Genomic DNA, 20763 nt, shown 5'->3' on the forward strand with positions numbered 1-20763 from the left:
TGACACATATTAGAGATAATTCTGGACGCTCAGGATAGCAAGCACCCTTTCAATCCTGCGTTTGACTTTAAGCTCCAAATCTTTCTTTTCTCCAATTTAACCTACAAAGCACAAATACAAAGTAAATGACTCAAAAATGACAAGAACTAAGCCTAGAATTCTACATTTAAGGGTATAAAAATGTATAAAATTATGAGTCTATCACTAGTCAATAGGAAACCTCCCGTCGGCAGTAGCAAACTCAGCAACAACGCGACGAAGATCAGTATTGATGTCGGCCGAGTAGCGATTGAAAAATCAAAAGCCGGCTAGGGTTTCACGAGAAGAGAGCGGCGGCTAGAGAGAAGCCGCGTTGTTGAAGGATGGGGATTCAGTAGTGGGATATGAGAAAATACAATGAGGAAAACCTTTGCTAAAGGTCCTTATTGGTAAAGTTTCTAATGCAATTTTATTTGTTTTGTGAGTTTATTTCTATCTTATGATGCTAGTTTTGTTTCTTTAACCCATTTTTGGGGCCTCAACAAGGTGTGTTGACACCCAGTAATGAAACTCATATCCAAATGATTCCCTAGATATATCTGTGAACAATGACTCTTTAGGGTGTCTTTTTCGTTTATTTTTATCCCCCATGCACAATTTATATAATGAAGAGAATTTTAAAACCCTACGGTGTCGATTATTTTCAAATAACTAGAGCGAGTAACTCGGTATCTTTCTTCACTGTAAATTAGTCCTTTATGGCTTTATCCAATGCCTGTGAATGCGATTTCACGTTGAACTTGGCAGCCTGAAAAAATGGTACTGGCAATCCCACCAAATCATCGTCCTCCTCCTCATCGTCATCGTCATCTCCCTGTTACATTCAACACCAGTAATGGAGACTCTCTGTCCCCCCGCCACCACAGCCGTCTTCTCCACTTGTTGAATGAATGTACGTCCATGTCTCAGCTGAAACAAATACACGCTCACACCCTCCGCACCACATCCACCACAAACCCACACACCCTCTTCCTCCACAGTCGAATCCTCCACTTCTCATCCTTAACCGATATCCGCTACGCCTTTCGGGTTTTCACTCAGATTGAGAATCCCAACTCTTTCACGTGGAACACCCTCATCAGGGGTTGCGCTCGAAGCTTCGAGCTCGAAAATCAGGCTATACTAGTCTACTGTCAAATGTTATCACAAGGTGTTGCTATTCCGGATGAGTATACCTTCCCCTTTGTTCTCAGAGCTTGTGCTTTCCTGTTTGCCCTATCGGAAGGAAAACAAGCGCATGCTCATGTTGTCAAGCTTGGGTTTGGTTCAGACGTTTATATCGGCAATAGTCTGATTCATCTGTATGCTTCTTGTGGGTGTTTGGATTACGCACAGAAGGTGTTTGAGAAAATGCGTGAGAGAAGCCTTGTGTCGTGGAATGTTATGATTGATTCTTTGGTTGGGGCTGGCGAGTTTGAGAGTTCGGTTAAAGTGTTTGGTCAGATGCAGAGGCTGTTTGAGCCTGATGGGTATACAATGCAGAGTGTTATAAATGCTTGTGCTGGTTTGGGGGCTTTGGATTTGGGAATGTGGGCTCATGCTTATGTGTTGAGGAAGTGTGGTAATCCTGTAGCCAGCAATGTTTTGGTGAACTCTTCGTTGGTTGATATGTATTGCAAATGTGGGTCCTTGGATATGGCTCTCCAAGTGTTCGAGGGAATGCCGAAACGTGATGTGATTACATGGAATTATATGATTCTGGGATTTGCCATGCACGGAAAAGCTGAGGCAGCCTTAAAGTGGTTTGATCGTATGGTTAATATGGAGAGTTGTAAGCCGAATTCCATCACATTCGTTGGTGTTTTGAGTGCATGCAATCACAGAGGCATGGTTAGCGAAGGCCGTAAGTTCTTTGATATGATGGTAAAAGAGTACGAGATTGAACCACGATTAGAGCACTATGGGTGCCTAGTTGATCTTCTTGCACGTGCTGGTTTCATTGACGAAGCTTTGAATTTGGTGACAACAATGCCCGTGAAGCCTGATGCCGTAATATGGAGGAGTCTTCTTGATGCTTGCAGTAGGCAACAGCATGCCAGTATTGAGCTAAGTGAAGAAGTGGCCAGGCAGATCCTTGAGTCTGGAGGAGATGATGTTTCTAGTGGTGTTTATGTGCTATTGTCAAGAGTCTATGCTTCAGCTAGCCGCTGGAACGACGTCGGATCAATTCGGAGATTGATGACAGAGGAAGGTATAGCAAAAGAGCCTGGCTGTAGTATAATAGACATAGATGGTATTACGCATGAATTTTTTGCTGGGGACACGTCTCATCCTCATAGTAGAGAAATATATCAGGTCTTGGATGCGATGAAGGAAAGACTCAAATAGGGTACTCACCTGAGTATTCACAGGCACCCATGGTTGATCAGAAGAGTGATGGAAAACAGCGAGACACTAGGCATTGCCTTTGTGCTCCACATGTACTTTCCAGAATCTTAATGCAGTGACCGCCACAAATTGACCAAATGGATCTCAAAGATGTTTACTGTGGAGTTTACAATGGTAAACATGCTTGATTCCATCACTTTAAAGATGGCATCTGCTCCTGTATGGATTATTGGTAATCTTACACTCTTGTATCATGTTTCTCCTATTTGAACTCACTTTTGGATACTTTGCATTTTTCCACTGCTATTCTACTTGTTAATGAATATAACCACAGAAAAATGTGAAGTATATATTATACTTGGATGTGATAGAATTTTCGCAATCAACTAATATCATAGATTGGCAAGTAGAGACTCAATAATGCTGGAATAAACAAGGCAAGTGGGCGTAACTTTAAGACAATATGCTCTGTTGGTTTTCTTTTTCACACGTTGTGAGGGTAGATAAAGGGTGATTTCAGTCAATTTTCTTCTACTTAATATTAGTCACCTCTCCAGCATGGTTCTTTTTGTATTTTTTGGCATGTTTCTTTCTGCTTGCTTGCTATATTAACTTTGGTTTTTCATAAACCCACTTTATTTGGCCTTTTGATTGCAGTCTTCCACCTTGAACCTGTGAACTCCAGTGAACAGAATGCTTGAGATCGCTTCGAGAGATTTAGTGGACTGAGAGGCCTGCTTGGGGTGACTTAATTGGTAATGTATGTAGGCAGAGGTTATTGTTTTAGTATTACGCTGTATGAGCAGCTGCTTCTCAATGTCTTCGATATGTTGGATGAATGAAAGCTAACTAAGGTCAGTACTTTTGGTTCGTGGTCATGATAGCATGACTCTGTTGAAGAAGGATTTATCTATGTTGCTAAGTCATTTTCGGGTTGACTATTTGTTTTAACAGCTTTTTGGAGTTGGGTTTATGAATCTATGAGGAACTGTAGACCCTTTGCAAAACAACTGGAAGCTATTAGCTGTGACTATTTGGATCCCAATGCTGGTTCTTTAGCATTGCTATTTGGATGAATCTGGACTCAGTATCACCTATTGCCCAGGAATGCTATTGCAACAACACCATTCTACTCCGAAAGTAGTCAGACTTTGATTGCATTGCACCTGATGGCAGTGCAAACTGCGAAGTGATGGTTGTTGGGTAATGGCAGCGTGCTAGTGGTATAGTACTATCCAAGTGTGTGAGCACAGTGGATAAAAAATAGTAGTAGATTCAATAAAAACTGATGCCGCTGAGACTTGAAAGAAACAACTTGTTGAAAAGTATAAACAACACGAGTAAACATTTTTTTTTTAGGGACTACTACTTGGTCACTTTAGCTTGGGAAACTAATACAATCTTTTCATGTGATTAGGGATCTGGCAGGGCTTGAAGCCTCTTGGAGCAAAGGCGAAGGAAGAATGCTGCAAAAGACCACAATACATCCATACCGTAGGTCTGACATCACTGGGTAGCAAATTCAATTGGTTGTACCGCGGCGTAGAACTGTAGAAGCAGCACAATTTTTATCTTGTACTTAACATGGGGTTTTTCCTTGAGCTGTAAACTTTTTGGAAAGGAAAAGCAAAACACCAAAACAAAAGCTTATTAGTGGTTATATGGTTGTGTGGATTTGGATGTCTTTGCCAGATCATGTGTACGACGATGCAGCTACTCACATTACTAAAAAAGATATCAGTATAGTATAATTTATCTGACTGAAGTAACAGAAACTACATCATAACAATGATACATATTAGTTGCTATGACGGCCACAACCGCAAAGTGGTCATGTCTAAATGGTCATCGGTTCCCTCCGATGGATAGTTGGAAACAGAAACAGCAGCTCTTGAGCTTGTGCAGAAACCCATCCTATTTCCATAATTTCTATCCAAATAATTGGCTGGATGGCATGGAAGGATGTGTCGCTTGTAGTTTTGCCTCATCATGAACCCCCTGATCCTTCTGCGCAGACTCTCATTCTCGTGCATAGTCTGCTCTTCTCTTGATCTAGATCTCAGCAACTTCTCCTCAAGCAGTTCATTCTCATGCATAGCCTGCTCTTCTCTCGACCTAGATATCTGCAACTTCTCCTCAAGCAGTTCCACTTTCTTGCTCTGAACAGCTAATAACCCTTTAGTTTGTTGTTCCAAAAGCGTAGACAGCGCTTCCGAACTCAGGCCATCCAACTCCTTTCCCATTCTCCGCAATTTCTCCAATCGTAGTGCTTTATGTCTTTCCTGCAGTTCCTGCTTTGCAGGTTCATGGCGGTGCTCTTCTGGCGCCGGAGACTCGACCCTGCTTGGGAGGACGAGGCCAGTCCTGTTCTTGTATCTTTCAAGAGTGTGTTCCATGCTTGTGCTCGAGTATTCATGGAGTTCTCCATCAGGTGAAAAAGCGATGACGGCGACCTCTGCATCACATAGAATAGATAACTCATTGGCCTTCTTGAGCAAGGTGGCATGTCTCCTCCCCGGGTTTGCAGTCTTTGGCATTCTTGTCTCTGTGTTCTTTGGGAAAAGCTAGCAAACAGGTTAGCTAGGGTTGGGTTTGTGTGTATTAGTAAGACTGAATCGTAAAATATGCTGCTCAATTATATAGAGATGGCCATAGCACCTAATGAGGGAAATAAAGTACAAGTACGACAAGAACTAGGAAATGGATTACTTCAGCGGTAAATAAGGATAAGATCAAATCTGGTATGAGTTAAATTCCTTGCAGGAAAAGGAATTACTCCTTTTTTTTTTGAAGGGAGGAATTACTCCTTTTTAGTTTCAGGTACAAGAGGATTACCTGGTTCATTGGAGAGAATTACTCCTTCCTTTCCTGCTTTTCGGGAGACCCAATTCTTTTGTAATTTTGTTTACTATCTAGTCTGTTACTAATTTTCCTTGCCATATCCTCCACAAGACCACAACTCAAAATTTCAAGAAAATAATATCATGGCCAGCAAGTACTCCTTTCCTCATGATCCCCTCGTCAACCTCACCATAATGGCTGCCGTCAAGGCAAAAGACACTGCAGAAGAATTTTTCAAGCTTCAAAACTACGAGTTGGCGATCAAGCAGGCCATGGTAGCCAAACAATTCGACCCCGATTTGCGAGGTATCGATCATTTCATCCTTGCCTACCAGATTCATAAAGCCGTGTCGGAAAAGAAAGATTGGTATCATGTTCTTGGCTTCCAAGAGGTTACCGAGTATGCGACCATCAAGAAACAATACAAAGAGTTGGCACGCTTTGTACACCCTGACAAGAACAGCTCTATTGCTGCCGAAGGCGCTTTCAACCATGTCAAAGTGGCATGGGATTTTCTTTCTGACCCTGCCAAAAAGAAGGCCAACGACAAGTCGTTAAGTACATCGCGATTTCAAAGGGCGTCCTATGTCAAGAACACTTGCAAAAGGGCTTGCCCTCAGGCTAAGACCAGTACTAAAGATGATCGTGGTTTCTGTAAGAGAACAGTAAACATAATAAGGAAAACGAATACTGACCAAAACACGAGTACTACTCTGAGGTTGTCAGTACGTCGTGTTGCTTAGGGTTCCTTGTTTTGTAATATGACTGCTTTGTAATATTTATGAAGTATGCACTGTTTTGAACAATGGTAACAGTATTCATTATTTCATAGTTCCCTTTCCCTATTAATCTGTATTTCACTTTTATTTTTATTCTAGGGTTTTTCATGAAACCTAGTCTATTAACAGAGAATGACAGAAATATGCTTGTGATGGGGAGACTACTCATGCGTATCAGAGCCCTTCAAAAGATCTTACAGCTATCAACAACCACTTAAATGGGTATGCTTTCAGCACATTGATGATTCAAACCAAAGTGTTTTTACTAAATCAATGATTTCATCTAATGCATGGTTTCCTTTTACAGCACACGAAAACGCACACGACTTTGATAATGTGGATGTAGGGGTTGATTTGGTTAGCATAGCCAACGGCTTGTACGTACTTCAAAATGGGAGGTGTACATCGTCGGCTATGTATACTTGGGTATTTTTTTTTTTCCTCTTCTAAAAAAGACCGGTGCGGCTGCCCTTACGTCTTGTCCATTAATGATATTCTATTATATGGGGGGATAGAGTGTCTTAACCCCAAATTACAATAGGCATTAAGAGAAGCATCCGAGATAATATTAGGTGTCTCACCTAATAAAATGCATTCTAACATGAACCATTTAGTGAAGAGTGCTCTATAGGCTCCATTCGCTTTACAATTTTGGTGACAAACTGGAAAGACAATGCTCACGCGGAGTCATAAGTTACTAATACTATCAGCTTTCCCAGTATGTTGCCACCGGAGATATAATCCGGTGACACTAAGTTTCATTCTACCACTAAGAGGCTGCGACCATCTGACAAAATAAGGAACTCGCCGCCTACCTAGTTTATTCAATACATATAATGTGTATTACACAAGTCCTGAATGAGAGTGGCAAATAATTGTACAATGGGCCACTACATACCCTTTTAATTTTCTCTGCTAATGTATCTTAGGCAGGAGACTCTCGATTTAATAAATTGTTTCGTTTTGGCCTCGATCTTCAAGTAATATGTATCCTCATTTCTTCTGCCAATGGAGTTCTTGGCAACAAAGTCCATTTTATAATTATGTTCTTTTTTCTTTTTCTTTTTTTAAGTTTTCATTATGTTCCTTGGTTGCATTTTTTATAGAGGAATAATAATCAACTAAATTGAAGTTCAGCAAAATTACACATAACGACCCGCTCATTAGAGCTGTCAGAAAGAGTTGCTACGTAACCAATTTAACCTTTATAACTACTGATGTAGCACATCCAGACATTACCCTACACTACCTACGAGAGATTAAAATTGCGCAACACATATGGCTCTCTATTTTTTTTTATTTACTCTCGCTTTGGGTCAGTAGCGATGGGGGATTTCTCCTCACCTCCGATCAGGCCTGCAAAGGCGGCTAGGGTGTGAGATCCTCCCTTGACACCATTCACGATTAAGAAAGGGAGGATCTCACACCCAAGCTGCCTTTGCAGTCCTGATTGGAGGTGAGGAGAAATCCCCCACCGCCTTCCACCCAAGCCTCTCAAGCGAGAGTAACAGAAAAAAATAGAGAGCCAATTTGTTCTTTTTTTTTTTGAAATCAAAAGAGGTCAGCCCATTCATTAAATTCAGCTAGCAGTACAAAAACGAAACACCCCTATGAGGTAGACAGAAAGAATCGTTCCTCAAAGCATTCTAAGACTCCTATTCTAAATAAGAACAAGAACCCAGTATACCTACTTTTAGAAAGTCCACGTCCCATTATTCCCAACAAAAACTTAGAAACTCCGAAGCAGTAAAGTAAAATGACTCTCAGAGCTTCTGATCTTTGTGACCAAAATCAAAAATAAAAAATCATTTGGAGTAGAGGATGATGTGTCACCATCCACTCCATCTTCATTCATCAGAACCACCAAATAGAGAAGCCCCAATCAAACTCAGCGTAATAAGATACCCATGCAGACCATCATTCAAGATCGAGCCCAAAGGCCCCAACTAAACATGGAAACCCTAGCAGCCCCCAAGGACCAAACTCCACTGAGCCCATATTGAGACCCAACCTCACCACCATTAGCAAGTCCACCGGTAGCCGCCATGGTCACCGTCGAACCAGAAAACCACGTCCAGCACAGGCCAGCGCCATTCACCCCTTCACCACCAGAGGGAACAGAGTTTCAACGCGTGAACGCACCGCCGTCAAGCCCAGATCCACCAACTCCACCCTCGGTAGCAACAACCGAGTTAGAAGCCAAATGGCCACCCGTCTGAGACAGAAGAGCTACCCAAACAATCCGGGATATGCCAGTCTCCGCCACCACCACAGAAAGCCTCCTCCATGGATCTACCACCGCCTCTGCCGGCAGGGAAACACAAAAAACCTAAACCTGTAAAACCACACCCCTCGTCACTTTTCGGATCGGGCCTCGACCAAACCAGTTGCCCAACCTTTGTCACCAATGACAAGGGAGGAAAACCAACAACGTCCCAGTCATCACAGCCAAGATGGCCATCACCTGAGCCTTCGATCCCTCAAGGAGACGAACCCAATCCAAACATGAAGAGCACAGTCGAATCCAATCGCCGTCGCCACCAAGGACGGGAGTAGAAAGAGCAGTGTCGCCATCCTTCCATATTCAAGGAACAGGACTACTACGTAGTCGAGAAACCTCTCTATCGAGAGTCAGTGAGTTTTCAGTGCTGCCGCCAGTTACACTACTGATGGCCTTAGGGTTGCACTCGAGAGAGAAAGAGAGAGCATTTTTTTTCTTTTTTTCCTTCAGAGCTATATGTTCCTTAGTTGCATTGGTTTTATGTAAGAGTTTCTTTAATTGGGATCTCCAAATTTGCTCAGATGACCTCCTATGCTATTTACACCTCTCATATAATTTTTCATTCTAATATTTTCCTAAATACACACCCAAAAGTATACCTAAAATATTCTTAATCTCAAAAATCATGAAATATCCTATTATTTGACTACTATTTTAATATGATTAGTGTGTGTGTGTGTATATATACATACATACATACAAAATCCTATCCAGAGCGAGGTTAGGGTTTAGGGTCACTTTTCGGGTCGCATATCCATATCTCGACCATTCAGTTTTTAGGTACTAATGTATAGATCATCTCTGTAAAATTTCAGCCAAATTGATGATCTTTAAGGTATCTAACTCACTTAAACCAATGGACGAACTGAATCTGTCCAACCTGAACCGTACTAGCTTTATGGCAGTTATCAATGCCTTAACGACCATCAACTTGGCTGAAATTTTGCAGAGGTGATATATACATTAGTACCTAAAAACTGAAAGGTCAAAATGTGGATATGCGACCGAAAAGTGATCCTAAACCCTAACCTCGCTCTGAAATTTCAAAGCGAGGCCTCGCTCTGGATAGGATCTGTATATATAGGGTTTATGTATATATATATCCTTAACTTAGCTTACGGTACAGATTTCCATATTTTGATAACTTTTTGATCACATATTCACATCTTAATCATTTACTTTTTAGGTATATACGAGTAGATCACTTCTGCAAATTTTCAGTCAAATTGATGATCGTTAAGGCATCCAAAACTGTAATTTACACGAACGGTTCAGGTTGGACAGATTCGGTTCATTTGTGTAAATTGCAGTTTTGAATTCCTTAACGATCATCAATTTGGCTGAAAATTTGCAGAGATGATCTATACATTAGGACCTAAAAACTGAACGGTTAAGATGTGAATATGTGATCGAAAAGTGATCAAAATATAGAAATCCATACTGTAAGAAGGACCTTCAATTCTTAGCATAGAAGGACTGTGTGTATATATATATATATATATATATATTCACGTTTTGTAAATTATCTTATTGTTACTTGAATTAGTTGTTGCGAAATCCATAAAAATTTATTATTGTTCCCTTGGCTAGAAATATGTTTTATATTATTTAAGTTCTCATCCACCAAACATCGGGTTGATCAAGTATAAAATTTTGAGTTGAGCATTCAACCTTATATCAGTAGATTCTCCACAGTGGCGGAATTACTGAAAGGGCCAAAAATATTAACAATTACAAAGTTTTCTATATGTGATGTTTTATATTAGATGCTAAATTGACTCATCATAACTTTTAAAAAAAAATTAACCAAAACATAGGAGTAAAACAATTTGTTTTCAAAATGTTTAATGCCATTATTGATTCCAAAATTCTAAATCATATGGTTTCTCACCTCATTTAGTTACAATTTATGTAAGGAAAATTTAAATCAGATGACTTCTAACTTTATTCTTGTATTCAATGAGGAGGCCATGTAATGGTGAAACAAACAAGTACATGGGAAAAACTATCAACTTTCTCTGCAGATAGTTACCCACAGTCTGCAAATAACTAAGGGTGAAATAAAGATGGCTCTCCGCCTCTCTCTCTCTCTCTCCTCGCTAAACCCTAGCCGCCATGGCTTGGGACTCTATGGAAGGCAGATGTCGCCGGTACCAAGCAGACCTTTTCTCTCTGCCTCTCGCTGTCTCTTTACGGTAGTCCAACGTTGACTTTGTTCGATGAATTTTAATTCAGTTTATCTCTTCACTGAGAATCATCGAAGTGAATTTGAAGCAGAGCGTGGGGTTGCCGTGGGCGGTCTTTGGAGTTTGTTATCTACAACCAACCCAGATGGAGTTCGGCCAGGAAGGTAGTGATTAAAGGAGTTTTGGTTTATGCGGCTTGGAATGCAGGTCAAGATCGTCACTTTTTAGAGGCCGACAGTGCCTGCATGGAGGACGAACTGCAGAGATGACGGTGCTGGGTTGAACGCTCCATGTAGTGGTGGGGGCCTACTAATTAGCTGGTGTGACGGGCTTGCTGGCTCGATTTATTATCATTGACAAGGGAAGAAGGCGGCAGTATGTGTCTTGTGTCCAGAAGGAAGGCAATGCTCCTATTTGCTGAAGGAGGGATAGGCTGTGCACTCTGCGATGGGATGGCGCGACCCCTGATGCACCGAGTTGTTGACAGGGAGTCGCCCACATATGCCAGCGACAGAGAAAGTGGGGTGCCTAGTTCTGGCTGGTTGCCCAGATCAATTGGAAAGCCCAAATCCTTTTGGGTACCCAAATTGATTAGGGTGTCCAGACTAGTTTGGGGGCCCAATTTCATTGGAGGGCCTGAAATTTGGGTGTCCACAAGAGTGCACAATATTTATAAAATTTGGGCCCTTGCGTGGACCAGGCTAACTGGCTCAAGCCCGTTAGGTTTTTGCATTTGGGATCTGAGAGGATTATCTGGGAATAATAGGCTTGTAGTGAGTCTATGTACTATGTTTTTTTTTTTTGAATCGAAGTAGGTCAGCCAGTTGTATAATATTCAGCAAGCAGTACCAGAAACGACACACTCCTGAGGGGCCGACAGAAAGAGTCGTCCTTAGGACATACAAAGTACCTATTCTAGAGAAAATAGAACCTCACACTCCCGGGTACACCCACCTTTTAAGGAAGTTCACGCACCTTATTTCTAACAAAACCTAGAAAACTCAGAAGCTCTTTGAATAAAATATTACAACCGAGCATCTAGATTTTGCGACCCATAGGAAATTTAAATATTGCTAGTAGATGAGGTCGCAAATTCCTCATCTACCATAATAAAATAAAAAATAAAAATGAAAAAAGCATCCCGAACCTTAGCAAAAATTGAAACCAAAGCCCAAAAAGAGCCCAGACCCAACCATATGCTAAGGACATCCCAAGCAATGGCTTTTCCCATCACCACACCTTCGCCGCCGCCAGCTGCAGCGCCACCGTCCTTGTTGAATCCCTGCAACGAACCTGCTGCGCGAATCGGGATCCCAAATCCGTCCCCGAATTCGGGAGATCCAATGAGGTCTTCACTTGGGAAAACCTTCATTGTCCTCCAAATTCCGCAACTGCAAACTGGTGTCGACCTTGAGAATACGGCCCAGATGGCCCCTGCAAATCTAACATTTGGGAAAACCTTCATTGTCCTCCAAATTCCGTCGCCGGAGATGAAGGCCTCTCCGCCACCATACCAGCAACTCCACACCCAGAAGTGATGCGCACCGACAGCAATACACCCATTGGAGTCACCTCCTCGTCCGCCGCCGACCTTATCAAACAAAACAAACAAAGTCGGATAATCAACTTCCGATTGTACCTGAGCACCGCCGCCACCTGCACGATCAAAATCACCCAGACCTCCGCCACCCAAGATCGTATCCGGAGGAAGACTCCGGATACCCAGCCACCAACCCATCAGTCGCAGCCTTACCAAGTTTCCAAGACCACACCACCCCGCCATCGACTCAGAAAGCCGATCCGCAGCCGAATCATCCCTCAACGCTACCACCGAAAGACCCAGCCCAGCACGACAAACCCTCTCGCCCTGAGACCACCCCGAATCCTCTAGAAATCCCGGCCAGCAGACCAAGAATTCACGAGAAGTCGCCGCTGCATCAAAAACCAATACCTCACCTCCACCAGTCAACCTAGAAAGGCCAAGAAAGAGTAGGTCGAAGCCTAAAAGAATCTCCCAAAAGGAGAAGGTACAGGCGACGCTGGCCCCGAGCGGGGCGGCGTTCCCCAACCCTAGCGCTCTGCTAGGTATTTCATTCATGTTTAATACATTGGAGTGTTTTAACTATGTACTATGTTTATTGTGGACTTAGCCTATTTACTATGTTTCTTTTCATAGTTCGTAAGCTCGCTTTTAATTAGTGAGCACTGGTTGTCTAATAAGTGGTGCTAGCATGCCACGTCCTAGACTCGCCCATAGAGTTGGCAAAAGAAGGTATGTATTTGTGCCATTCTGGCTTGAGTTGAATGAAAATTGATTCATTAATTCAAAAATGAGGAGGCCATGTATGAAAATTTATTGTGTTTATCTAACTATCTATACATAATTATAAAATAATATAAGGCCCCGTTTGGATGGCAGGAAATCATGGTATGGAATGGGAATTAATTTCATTTTCCATTCAGATGTGCTGTTTGGTTGTAATTAAAGATTGGAAAGGAAATAAAAAATAAGATTTGACTGGAAATTGACTCCCTCATAAAGCCTGAATAGAATTACCTAGTCATGGGTGGTATTCTATTTCCATTTCTCACTGTCAAAGGCAAAATTACATTAATTATCCCTCTAAAAATTTATATTCCCCACCAATATTCCTTATAAATTGATGTACTTTAATTAGTAAAAGGGCGTTATTGAAAATTATAATTCTATATTTCATTCTTATGACTTACCAAACACTACAATAGAAATGAAAAATTAATTCCAAAATTTAATTTCTAGTAATATTCCAAACACTCACATGGAAATACCAAATCATATTCCATTCCATATCCGTCTGGAAAGGAAAATAAATCCTTTTCCAATTTTGACATTCCAGCTAACCAAACGGGGCCTAAGGGAAATATGACTTTCTTTTTTTCTAATACATAGATGTCTGTTTTGATAATTTAATCTACCTATAAAATCTGATTTGAAATATAAAATAATAGGGATGGAAAATTATGTATACTACATTATATACATTTTATTGGAGTAGTTTTCCTTACCAGAAAACTAAAAAAGAAATAAATAATGTTATATTTCATTTGACCTACATAAAGTAGTTAGGGGTGAGGACTTAAAAATTCTCTATGAGATATGCTCATTTCAGTTCCTAATATAACCTTATATATATAATTTACCATAAAAACACTTGATTACTCTATATTAATTATAAGTAAAACATGGATCTCTTGGCCAAATTGCTGGAAAACAATACCTTATCTTCCTCTTGCCAAAGCAATAATTATAAATTTTAATAGCTAATGTTTTTCGAGAATCGAAGAATTATTATTTTTCATTTGTTTTGCAGCCTAATTTTGGTTTGGTCGCCATTGTTAACTTTCAAGAATTCCAACCATATATCTTCTTTTGCTTAGGAAAGATCAAACTTTTTACACATACCCAGCTAGCAAATCTAAAGGGTTATTGAAGCAATTGGTGCATATTAGAATATATTAAAAATAAATTTCTAAAAGGTTATTGAAGCAATTAATGGATATTAGAATTGGGTAATACTAAAAAATTGAACCGAAAGTTCATTGACAAGTTAGGCGTCTCCGAGCTTCTCAGAGCGACCTAGGATTTTTCGAAACTTCTGTTTCGATGGGCAGCGGCACACTTCCCTTGGGCAAGGCGACGTTCGTGGTGTGGCAGTTAACGACGGCGGCGCGGGGCAATACTCAAGCGTCGAGCGTGTTTGCGGCGAGAAGCTCCCGTTTGGGGGCCTCTTTGATCGTGTTTCAGGTTTCATTCCAAAACCAGTTTGGACGGTGCTGGGATCGGCGGTGTTTCAATCAACTTCGTCTGGGTGGTTGCGGCTCAGAGCGGGGCGATCGTGTCGGGGTCTGCGTCACAGCGACTTCACCAGCGATCTACGAAGGGTGGCGGGTTGTTTCTATAGGGAAGCAGTATGATCGTCGCTTGAGTCAGGGTCGCGGTCCAGGTACGAAGGCGATGGTGGAAGATAGTGGCCGACCGCCGGATTGCTGACGGGTCGCTGCTCTTCTGACGATTTTCTACATGTCGATCTGGGAGGGAGGGGAAGATGATTGGATCAGCTCCGTTTCGGGTCGCCGAGGTGGAGGGGTCGGAGTCATCTGGTCTGCATCTCCTTATTTCTCGGCCGGAAATCCTAGGTTCAACTCGGGTTTTGGGTTGGGCCTGGAGATGTGGGCCATTCCATTTCTTTTTCTTTCTGTCGAATCGAACCTGTGGTGGTTGCTAGAGGGTGGTAGAGCCCTTTTGTTTTTTGTTTTGATTAAGACCAATCGTTTTCGGATCAAGACTACTACGGGAGTTGGTAATTATCTGGAATAAGATTGGCTTTTTTCAAGTGGCTTATGGATAAGGAATTGCTCCTATTTGTTTGCTAGGAAGTGGCACTCTGTTGGTACCGCAATTGCGAGCCTGGATGATGGAGATGCTAGTAAATGATTTTGCCCTAGAAGACATGGAGTTGTTCTTTGTTTATGGGTTCGTTTACAAAGCGGGCTCAAAATCGACTTGTAATGAGTTTACATTACTTAGATAGGAGCGTGGTTGTTACCCCGCCATTTTTCTGTCTTTAAGTGTATGTTAGACTCTAGCTTTTTGGCTGGTCATCTAATGCAATGAACCTTTGTTTTTAAAAAAAAAAATTAATGGATATTAGAAGACATGAAAAATAAATGAACTGAGATTTTTTTTTTTTATATTTTTTTTTTGCGAAATAATACTATTATTGAACCCTAAATCAACCTCAAAGAAAATTCAGCTCCAAAACTGATTATATCCCACATATGACTAATACAAAAGCATCGGCAGGCGCTAATAAAACCCTAAAAATACTGCTCTAAGTAAAGACTTTTGCAATGAAGGCCAGAATCTCATCGCTAATACTAGTAAATTAAGCATAGCATCATACAAGTAAATTAAGTGTAGCCCATAGATTGGCGCACCTGTTATTATTCAGGATGTACTCTATGAGGATTCTTGTACTAGTACTCGAGGTGAATGTTATATGTCCCCCTCGGTGTACAATCATCCTTCTGTTATCAATAATATTCGGGCGTGGGGCTGAGCCTCCCAGTAAGGCTGGGTTCCAAACCCCTTCAAAAAAAAAAAAAAAAAAGCATAGCATCATACAAAATCCCTAACAGCTACACCAATTTCAAACCCTAGCGATACAGAAAACGATAAGGTACCGATTTCTCCGACCCGACCTGTTCCGATTTCACTCGACCGGAGGAGCGCAGCTAGCGGAGGTGCCGATGATGTTGGCCTGACTGAGCTCGAGCTCGAGCTTTATGAGCTTCTGCTCGCTGTCCAGTTCCATAAGTAGAGGGACGACGAGGATGAGGAAGGTGGTGCCGAAGATCCAGGTAGCCTTTCAGGTGTTCTTCAGCAGCTCCTTGGCGACGAACGCCGCGTGGGAGGTGATTTGCATTGCGCGACCGACGATTTGGGACTGGGAGATCCTGGCGATGACGCCATCGCCGTCTACGCCATCGTCGTCCTCTCCGAGGTTGGGAGCTCAGCTTGCCATCACAGAGAGATAGGAAGAGTCAGAGTGTGTGTATCAGTGTGTGTGGATTTGACCCGAGTTTGGAAGATGGAAAATTATGTATACTACATTATCTATACTATTATTAAGAGAAGAGAGCTTGTATTTTATTAGGAAAACTAGTTTTCCTTACTAGGAAATTTAAAAAGAAATAAATAATTTTCTTATTTGGAAACCTAGATCTAAGTTGATTATGAAGTTTTCTAAAATTAAGATTTATTGACATTTTTTTTTAATTTATTGTCCCTAATAGTCATTTCATATGAGATTGCATACGTCATTTAATAATTTAAAAATAGAAGAGGTTTTAAATCGAAGGTTCCAATAGAAACGCTCTTTATGTAAACACCACATAAGACTTAAGGAATAAAAGTTTGGTTAACCAAAATCTAGAAAATTAAAATGTATTAACTGAATCCAAATGTTTAAACCGTACAGTTACTGTTAATTAATTCTTTCCCCTTTTCCTCAATTTGTTTTTCCCTTCTTTAAAGATAATCCCCAAAGATATCGTTCCTAGTAAGGGTCGTAGTGATCAAAAGCAAATATATCGCAATAAACCTAGGAAGGATTAATGTTATCATCTTATCCTATTCTGAAAGACGTAATTAAATCACACAATATTCGTACGTTTCTGTTTGAAATTTTAAATATTCTAATTAAACATAAACCCAAATCTACTACAACTCAGCGGCCTATAATATATGGATAACCCGCTTCGCTAGCTACTCAGAAACCTAACAAACCTCATCAGCAGCTTATACAAACCCCAACTTCCTTGGATCAGGAACTCACATATCGCCTAGCCGCCTGCTTCTCCTCGATCGATCTCATTGTTTAAGATGGAGGCAGTCAGGCAGATGCAATGATTAATTATGATCATTGGTGTGGATGTCGATGTTTATTTTTCAACGCTCATTTCGTTGTAAAGATTGCAAGCTTCTCCAAATTCAAACGGTAGGTCAAAGCGCCATGAATCTTTGATTGGTACAGATACTAAACTCATGCACTGCCTTTTAGTATTTTGATTTTGATTTTTTTTTTTTCCAAATTATAATCTCGAATTCTCGATGGTGAAAGAGCTGTCCTTTGTTTCTGTATCTTAATCTTGGCAATGACTTTCTGTTTTTGCTGATTCCTCTTTTTTTTTTTTTTTTTTCTTATGATCAACGCTAATTGTCGTATGTTTATTTCATTTCTTTGTAAAAAGAAACTCGTCAAAATAAAAATAAAAAGAATTTTCAAAAGGTGAATGAAAAAACTGTTGTTTAGATAACGGAGTATATATCTTTATACAGGTTCAGCACATTTAGTCGAAGAATGTGCGCGGAATGATGGCCTCAAAGCTGGCATAAGATTGCTGTAAATCTTGATCTTGAGCATGGTCAATAAAGATGAATTAAGGAAGGAGGTGAGGTGACTGTTCTGTTTATTAACTATATTTTGGCTCTAGTGTGTGTCTTTTTTTTTTTTTTTTTTTTTTTGAAGATAATGTGTTTTATGTTATTTTGAAGTTGGATTATGAGTAATTCTTTTATTGTGGACTGGTCCTGCAACCATTTCTCAACTAAGCGTGTGTGATCATTGGTCATAGTTTTTAAGTGTATCCTAGCGATATTAAATTATGGTCAAATGTCATCAATTGTCTCCTAACAATTTTTTAAAATTTTTTTAACTATAATGCAGAAAAAAGGATAGAAGCAAAATAAATGCCAAAATTTGAGAAAAGAATATCGTTGCGGTATGGTTTATACTTTTGACATGGTTGGTAAATTTTACACAACCATATAGCTAATTTCCAATGCACATGCTGTGTGCTCTTACCCTGCAACCAAAATCACATGCAGAAGTAAGAAAATTTTCTCATTAAAAAAAAAATATATTTAAAAAAATAATAGAAAGTTATATGTAGAAAGTAGTCAGTTATAGTGCGAGGTCAGTTATTGCAGATAGTTGGTAGCTATCAACAGATGAAATTTTTTTCCTTTTTAGTATTTTCTTTGCTTTACTGTTATTTTGTTAATTACATTTATATCCCTCATCAGTGGCGGACCTAGGATTTTAATCTTCTAGGGGCGAGGCTTTTTGTTTTTTTGTTTTTGCTAATGAAGGATGTGAAAATACCAAACTAAATTATGTGTATGAATACATATAGAAAAATGAGAGTTCTGTGTTCATAACAGATGTGATCGTAGTTATAATCTATAATTCATATAGAACAAGATTGTGGTTAATTATGACCAATTAATGTATCAAAGCCATTTTAAGTGGGGGCTGACCTTGATATTTTATTATACTTTTTCATAGCATGGCAAGTAATTATGTATGTAATTATGGGGGTAGACTAATTCTATATATGTAATTATGTATGCAAACGTTTAGTGAGTGACGGCAGCAGCCCCCATTGGACACTATGTAGGTCCACCAGTGTCCCTCATTTATTAAACATTTTTAATATAAGCTATAGTGTGAGAGTATTTGAGTATTTTCACGTCCACCTTGGTTGACAAATTATGTTCTCTAAAATATAATATAGATTCTCCAACAATGAAGTTATTTTGTTAGCTATATTTGGCTAAAAGAGATATATAGGTAGTTTAGTTTTTGAAATTTGTTTCAGGAAGATAAGCTAAATCCCTAGCTAAATTAAATTGAACGTTGGATAATATAAATTTTAGTTAAATTATCTCTCCTCTCTAGCTAAATATAACTAGATAATTTAGCAAAAGTTAATTTAACTTTTGTTTACCTATTCTGCTGGAGTGAAATTTTATCCTAAAATTAGCTGAATTTTAAAATTATTTTGAAATAAGGAGTCTGTTTGAGATGCCATAAGGTTCTCAATAACCAAGAGTAGTTGTCTAAAATTTAGCTAAATTTAGATATTTGGCATCTCCAACAGACTTCTTATTTTAAAATAATTTTAAAACTTAGCTAACTTTAGGATAATATTTCACTCCAGTAGAATAGCTAAACAAAAGTTAAATTTAACTTTTGCTAAATTCTCTAGCTATATTTAGCAAGAGAGGAGAGATAATTTAACTAAAAGTTATATTTTCCAACGTTCAATTTAATTTAGGTAGGGATTTAGCTTATCTTGCTCGAGCAGATTTGAAAAACTAAGAGCATCTCCAACAGTAAAAGTTACTTATTAGTTAAATTTAGCTAAAATTAAGAAATATAGCTATTGATTTAACAATATTGCTCCAGTAGTAGCTGCTATTTGTAAGTGATATACTATATTTTATCAAATTGTAAATTGACATGTGGACAAAAGAGGAGAGAGAAATATAACTTTTGCTTTAGCTACTATTGATTGCCTAGCTAAATATAGTTAGTCATTTTAGCTAAAGTTAAATTTAATTTAGTTATAGCTAGTCTGTTGGAGTTGAGTTTTCCTTAAAAAATTGTTATATTAGCTAAAAATTGAATTTAGCTATTCTATTGGAAATGTTCTAAACTACCTATATATTTCTTTTAGCCAAATATAGCTAACAAAATAATTTCATTGTTGGAGGTGCTCTAAGGCAGTGATAGCTATCATCATAGCTAAAAGTAGCTAAAAGTGAAATATAGCTAGATAGTTTTTGAGTTACGCTCCAACAAGGTAAACTAAATCACAAATTAAATGAATTTGAACGTTGAAAATTAATTTTTAGTTAAATTCTCTCTCATATCTAGCTAAATATAGTTAGAAAATTTAACAAAAGTTAAATTTAACTTTTATTTAGGTATTCTCCTGGAGTAGAATTTTATCACAAAATTAGTTAAATTTTGAATTTATTTTGGGTTTTGTTGGAGATGCCCTAAGCATGCTATTTCTCCTTTGAGTTTTTTTTTTTTTAATAACTTTTGAGTTTCTTAATTTAAATAGAAAACTTCACACTTGTCTTGCTTGACTTAGGCAACCCTTCAACACCAAAGGTTTGCACAAGACATGCCAACACTTAGGGATTTCACCCTTGGCACCTTCAAGGTGTAACAAACCTCCCCCACATGCTCTTGACAACGCTTTCGTTGTCAATGAGGCATGGTTTGTCGACTCAGCACCACTTGAATCGCCTTCTTGACATCCTGCATCTGCTTGGAACTCTTCCCCGAGTTGGCTGACTTGGGCTTGTTCCTCCTTGAACCTCACCTCGTCACATACTTTATCTACAAGGTTGTCCAGCCTTGCTTGCCTTTCCATGGCAGCAAGATCAAACCAACTATGTGGTTCCTCATGAATGTGTCATTGGTTGCCTCCAGCCCCCAAGTCTCCATCGCCATTCCCTAAATGGACTCTGTTTTTCCCATCGTGGATCTTAATCACTTCGGGGCTTGTCATGGGTACTAACCCAGGTCTTCATCATCGTCATCTATCTCAATGACTTCAATTTGTGGCTGTGGTACTACGTTGATCTCGTCATCCAAGGCTGCCCATTTCTTCCAAGAAAACTCATACACATTAAGAGCCTTGTACAAAGCATAACTGGTGCTCCACTTTTTGTAAGGAGTATATAGGTTGCTCTTTGCCTTCGAAACGAGGCTGAGCGTACGCTGAATTGTGTGCCTAGCAAGGTGCCTACTCATAGGCTAATATATCTATGTACAGTAGAAATTTTGATCTCATCTAGGGACATCTCTTGAGTATTGAGGTTTAGGTCATGTCTTTTGATCATGTATGTGGCTACGCCATTCTTGTGCAACGCAGTCACCAAGGTCCATCACCCTCCTCGATGGATATG

At 39.6% G+C, this 20763-nt stretch overlaps 2 protein-coding genes across 6 annotated transcripts; one reads left to right on the forward strand and one right to left on the reverse strand.

Annotated features, from left to right (window-relative positions):
* Positions 1-660: 660 nt before the first annotated feature.
* LOC133718337 (pentatricopeptide repeat-containing protein At1g59720, chloroplastic/mitochondrial-like) lies at positions 661-4051 on the forward strand. 5 transcript variants are annotated; one of them, XM_062145161.1, is made up of 5 exons: positions 662-2230; positions 2335-2599; positions 3025-3221; positions 3322-3692; positions 3785-4051. In XM_062145161.1, the coding sequence occupies exons 1-2, from the start codon at positions 796-798 to the stop codon at positions 2484-2486; spliced, it is 1587 nt and encodes a 528-aa protein (XP_062001145.1). In that variant the 5' UTR covers positions 662-795; the 3' UTR covers positions 2487-2599; positions 3025-3221; positions 3322-3692; positions 3785-4051. The 5 variants fall into 5 exon arrangements, with proteins under 5 accessions (XP_062001149.1, XP_062001145.1, XP_062001146.1 ...); XM_062145162.1 differs by having other exon boundaries at positions 3322-3590; XM_062145163.1 differs by having other exon boundaries at positions 3322-3570.
* An 84-nt stretch (positions 4052-4135) lies between these two features.
* On the reverse strand, positions 4136-5115 carry LOC133718338 (agamous-like MADS-box protein AGL19). The gene has a single exon (XM_062145166.1). The coding sequence runs from the start codon at positions 4902-4904 to the stop codon at positions 4173-4175; it is 732 nt and encodes a 243-aa protein (XP_062001150.1). The 5' UTR covers positions 4905-5115; the 3' UTR covers positions 4136-4172.
* Between the last annotated feature and the right edge of the window lie 15648 nt (positions 5116-20763).

Source organism: Rosa rugosa, chromosome 6 (genome assembly GCF_958449725.1).
Source record: "Rosa rugosa chromosome 6, drRosRugo1.1, whole genome shotgun sequence".
Lineage (NCBI taxonomy): Eukaryota > Viridiplantae > Streptophyta > Magnoliopsida > Rosales > Rosaceae > Rosa > Rosa rugosa.

Excerpts from the sequence above, each read along its gene's own strand:
- LOC133718337 (XM_062145165.1), top strand. The coding sequence starts at position 796 with ATGGTACTGGCAATCCCACCAAATCATCGTCCTCCTCCTCATCGTCAT. Across the intron at positions 2,231-2,334 it reads GAGATTGATGACAGAGGAAG|GTCTTGGATGCGATGAAGGA; the intron begins GTATAGCAAAAG and ends GAAATATATCAG.
- LOC133718338 (XM_062145166.1), bottom strand. The coding sequence starts at position 4,904 with ATGCCAAAGACTGCAAACCCGGGGAGGAGACATGCCACCTTGCTCAAG.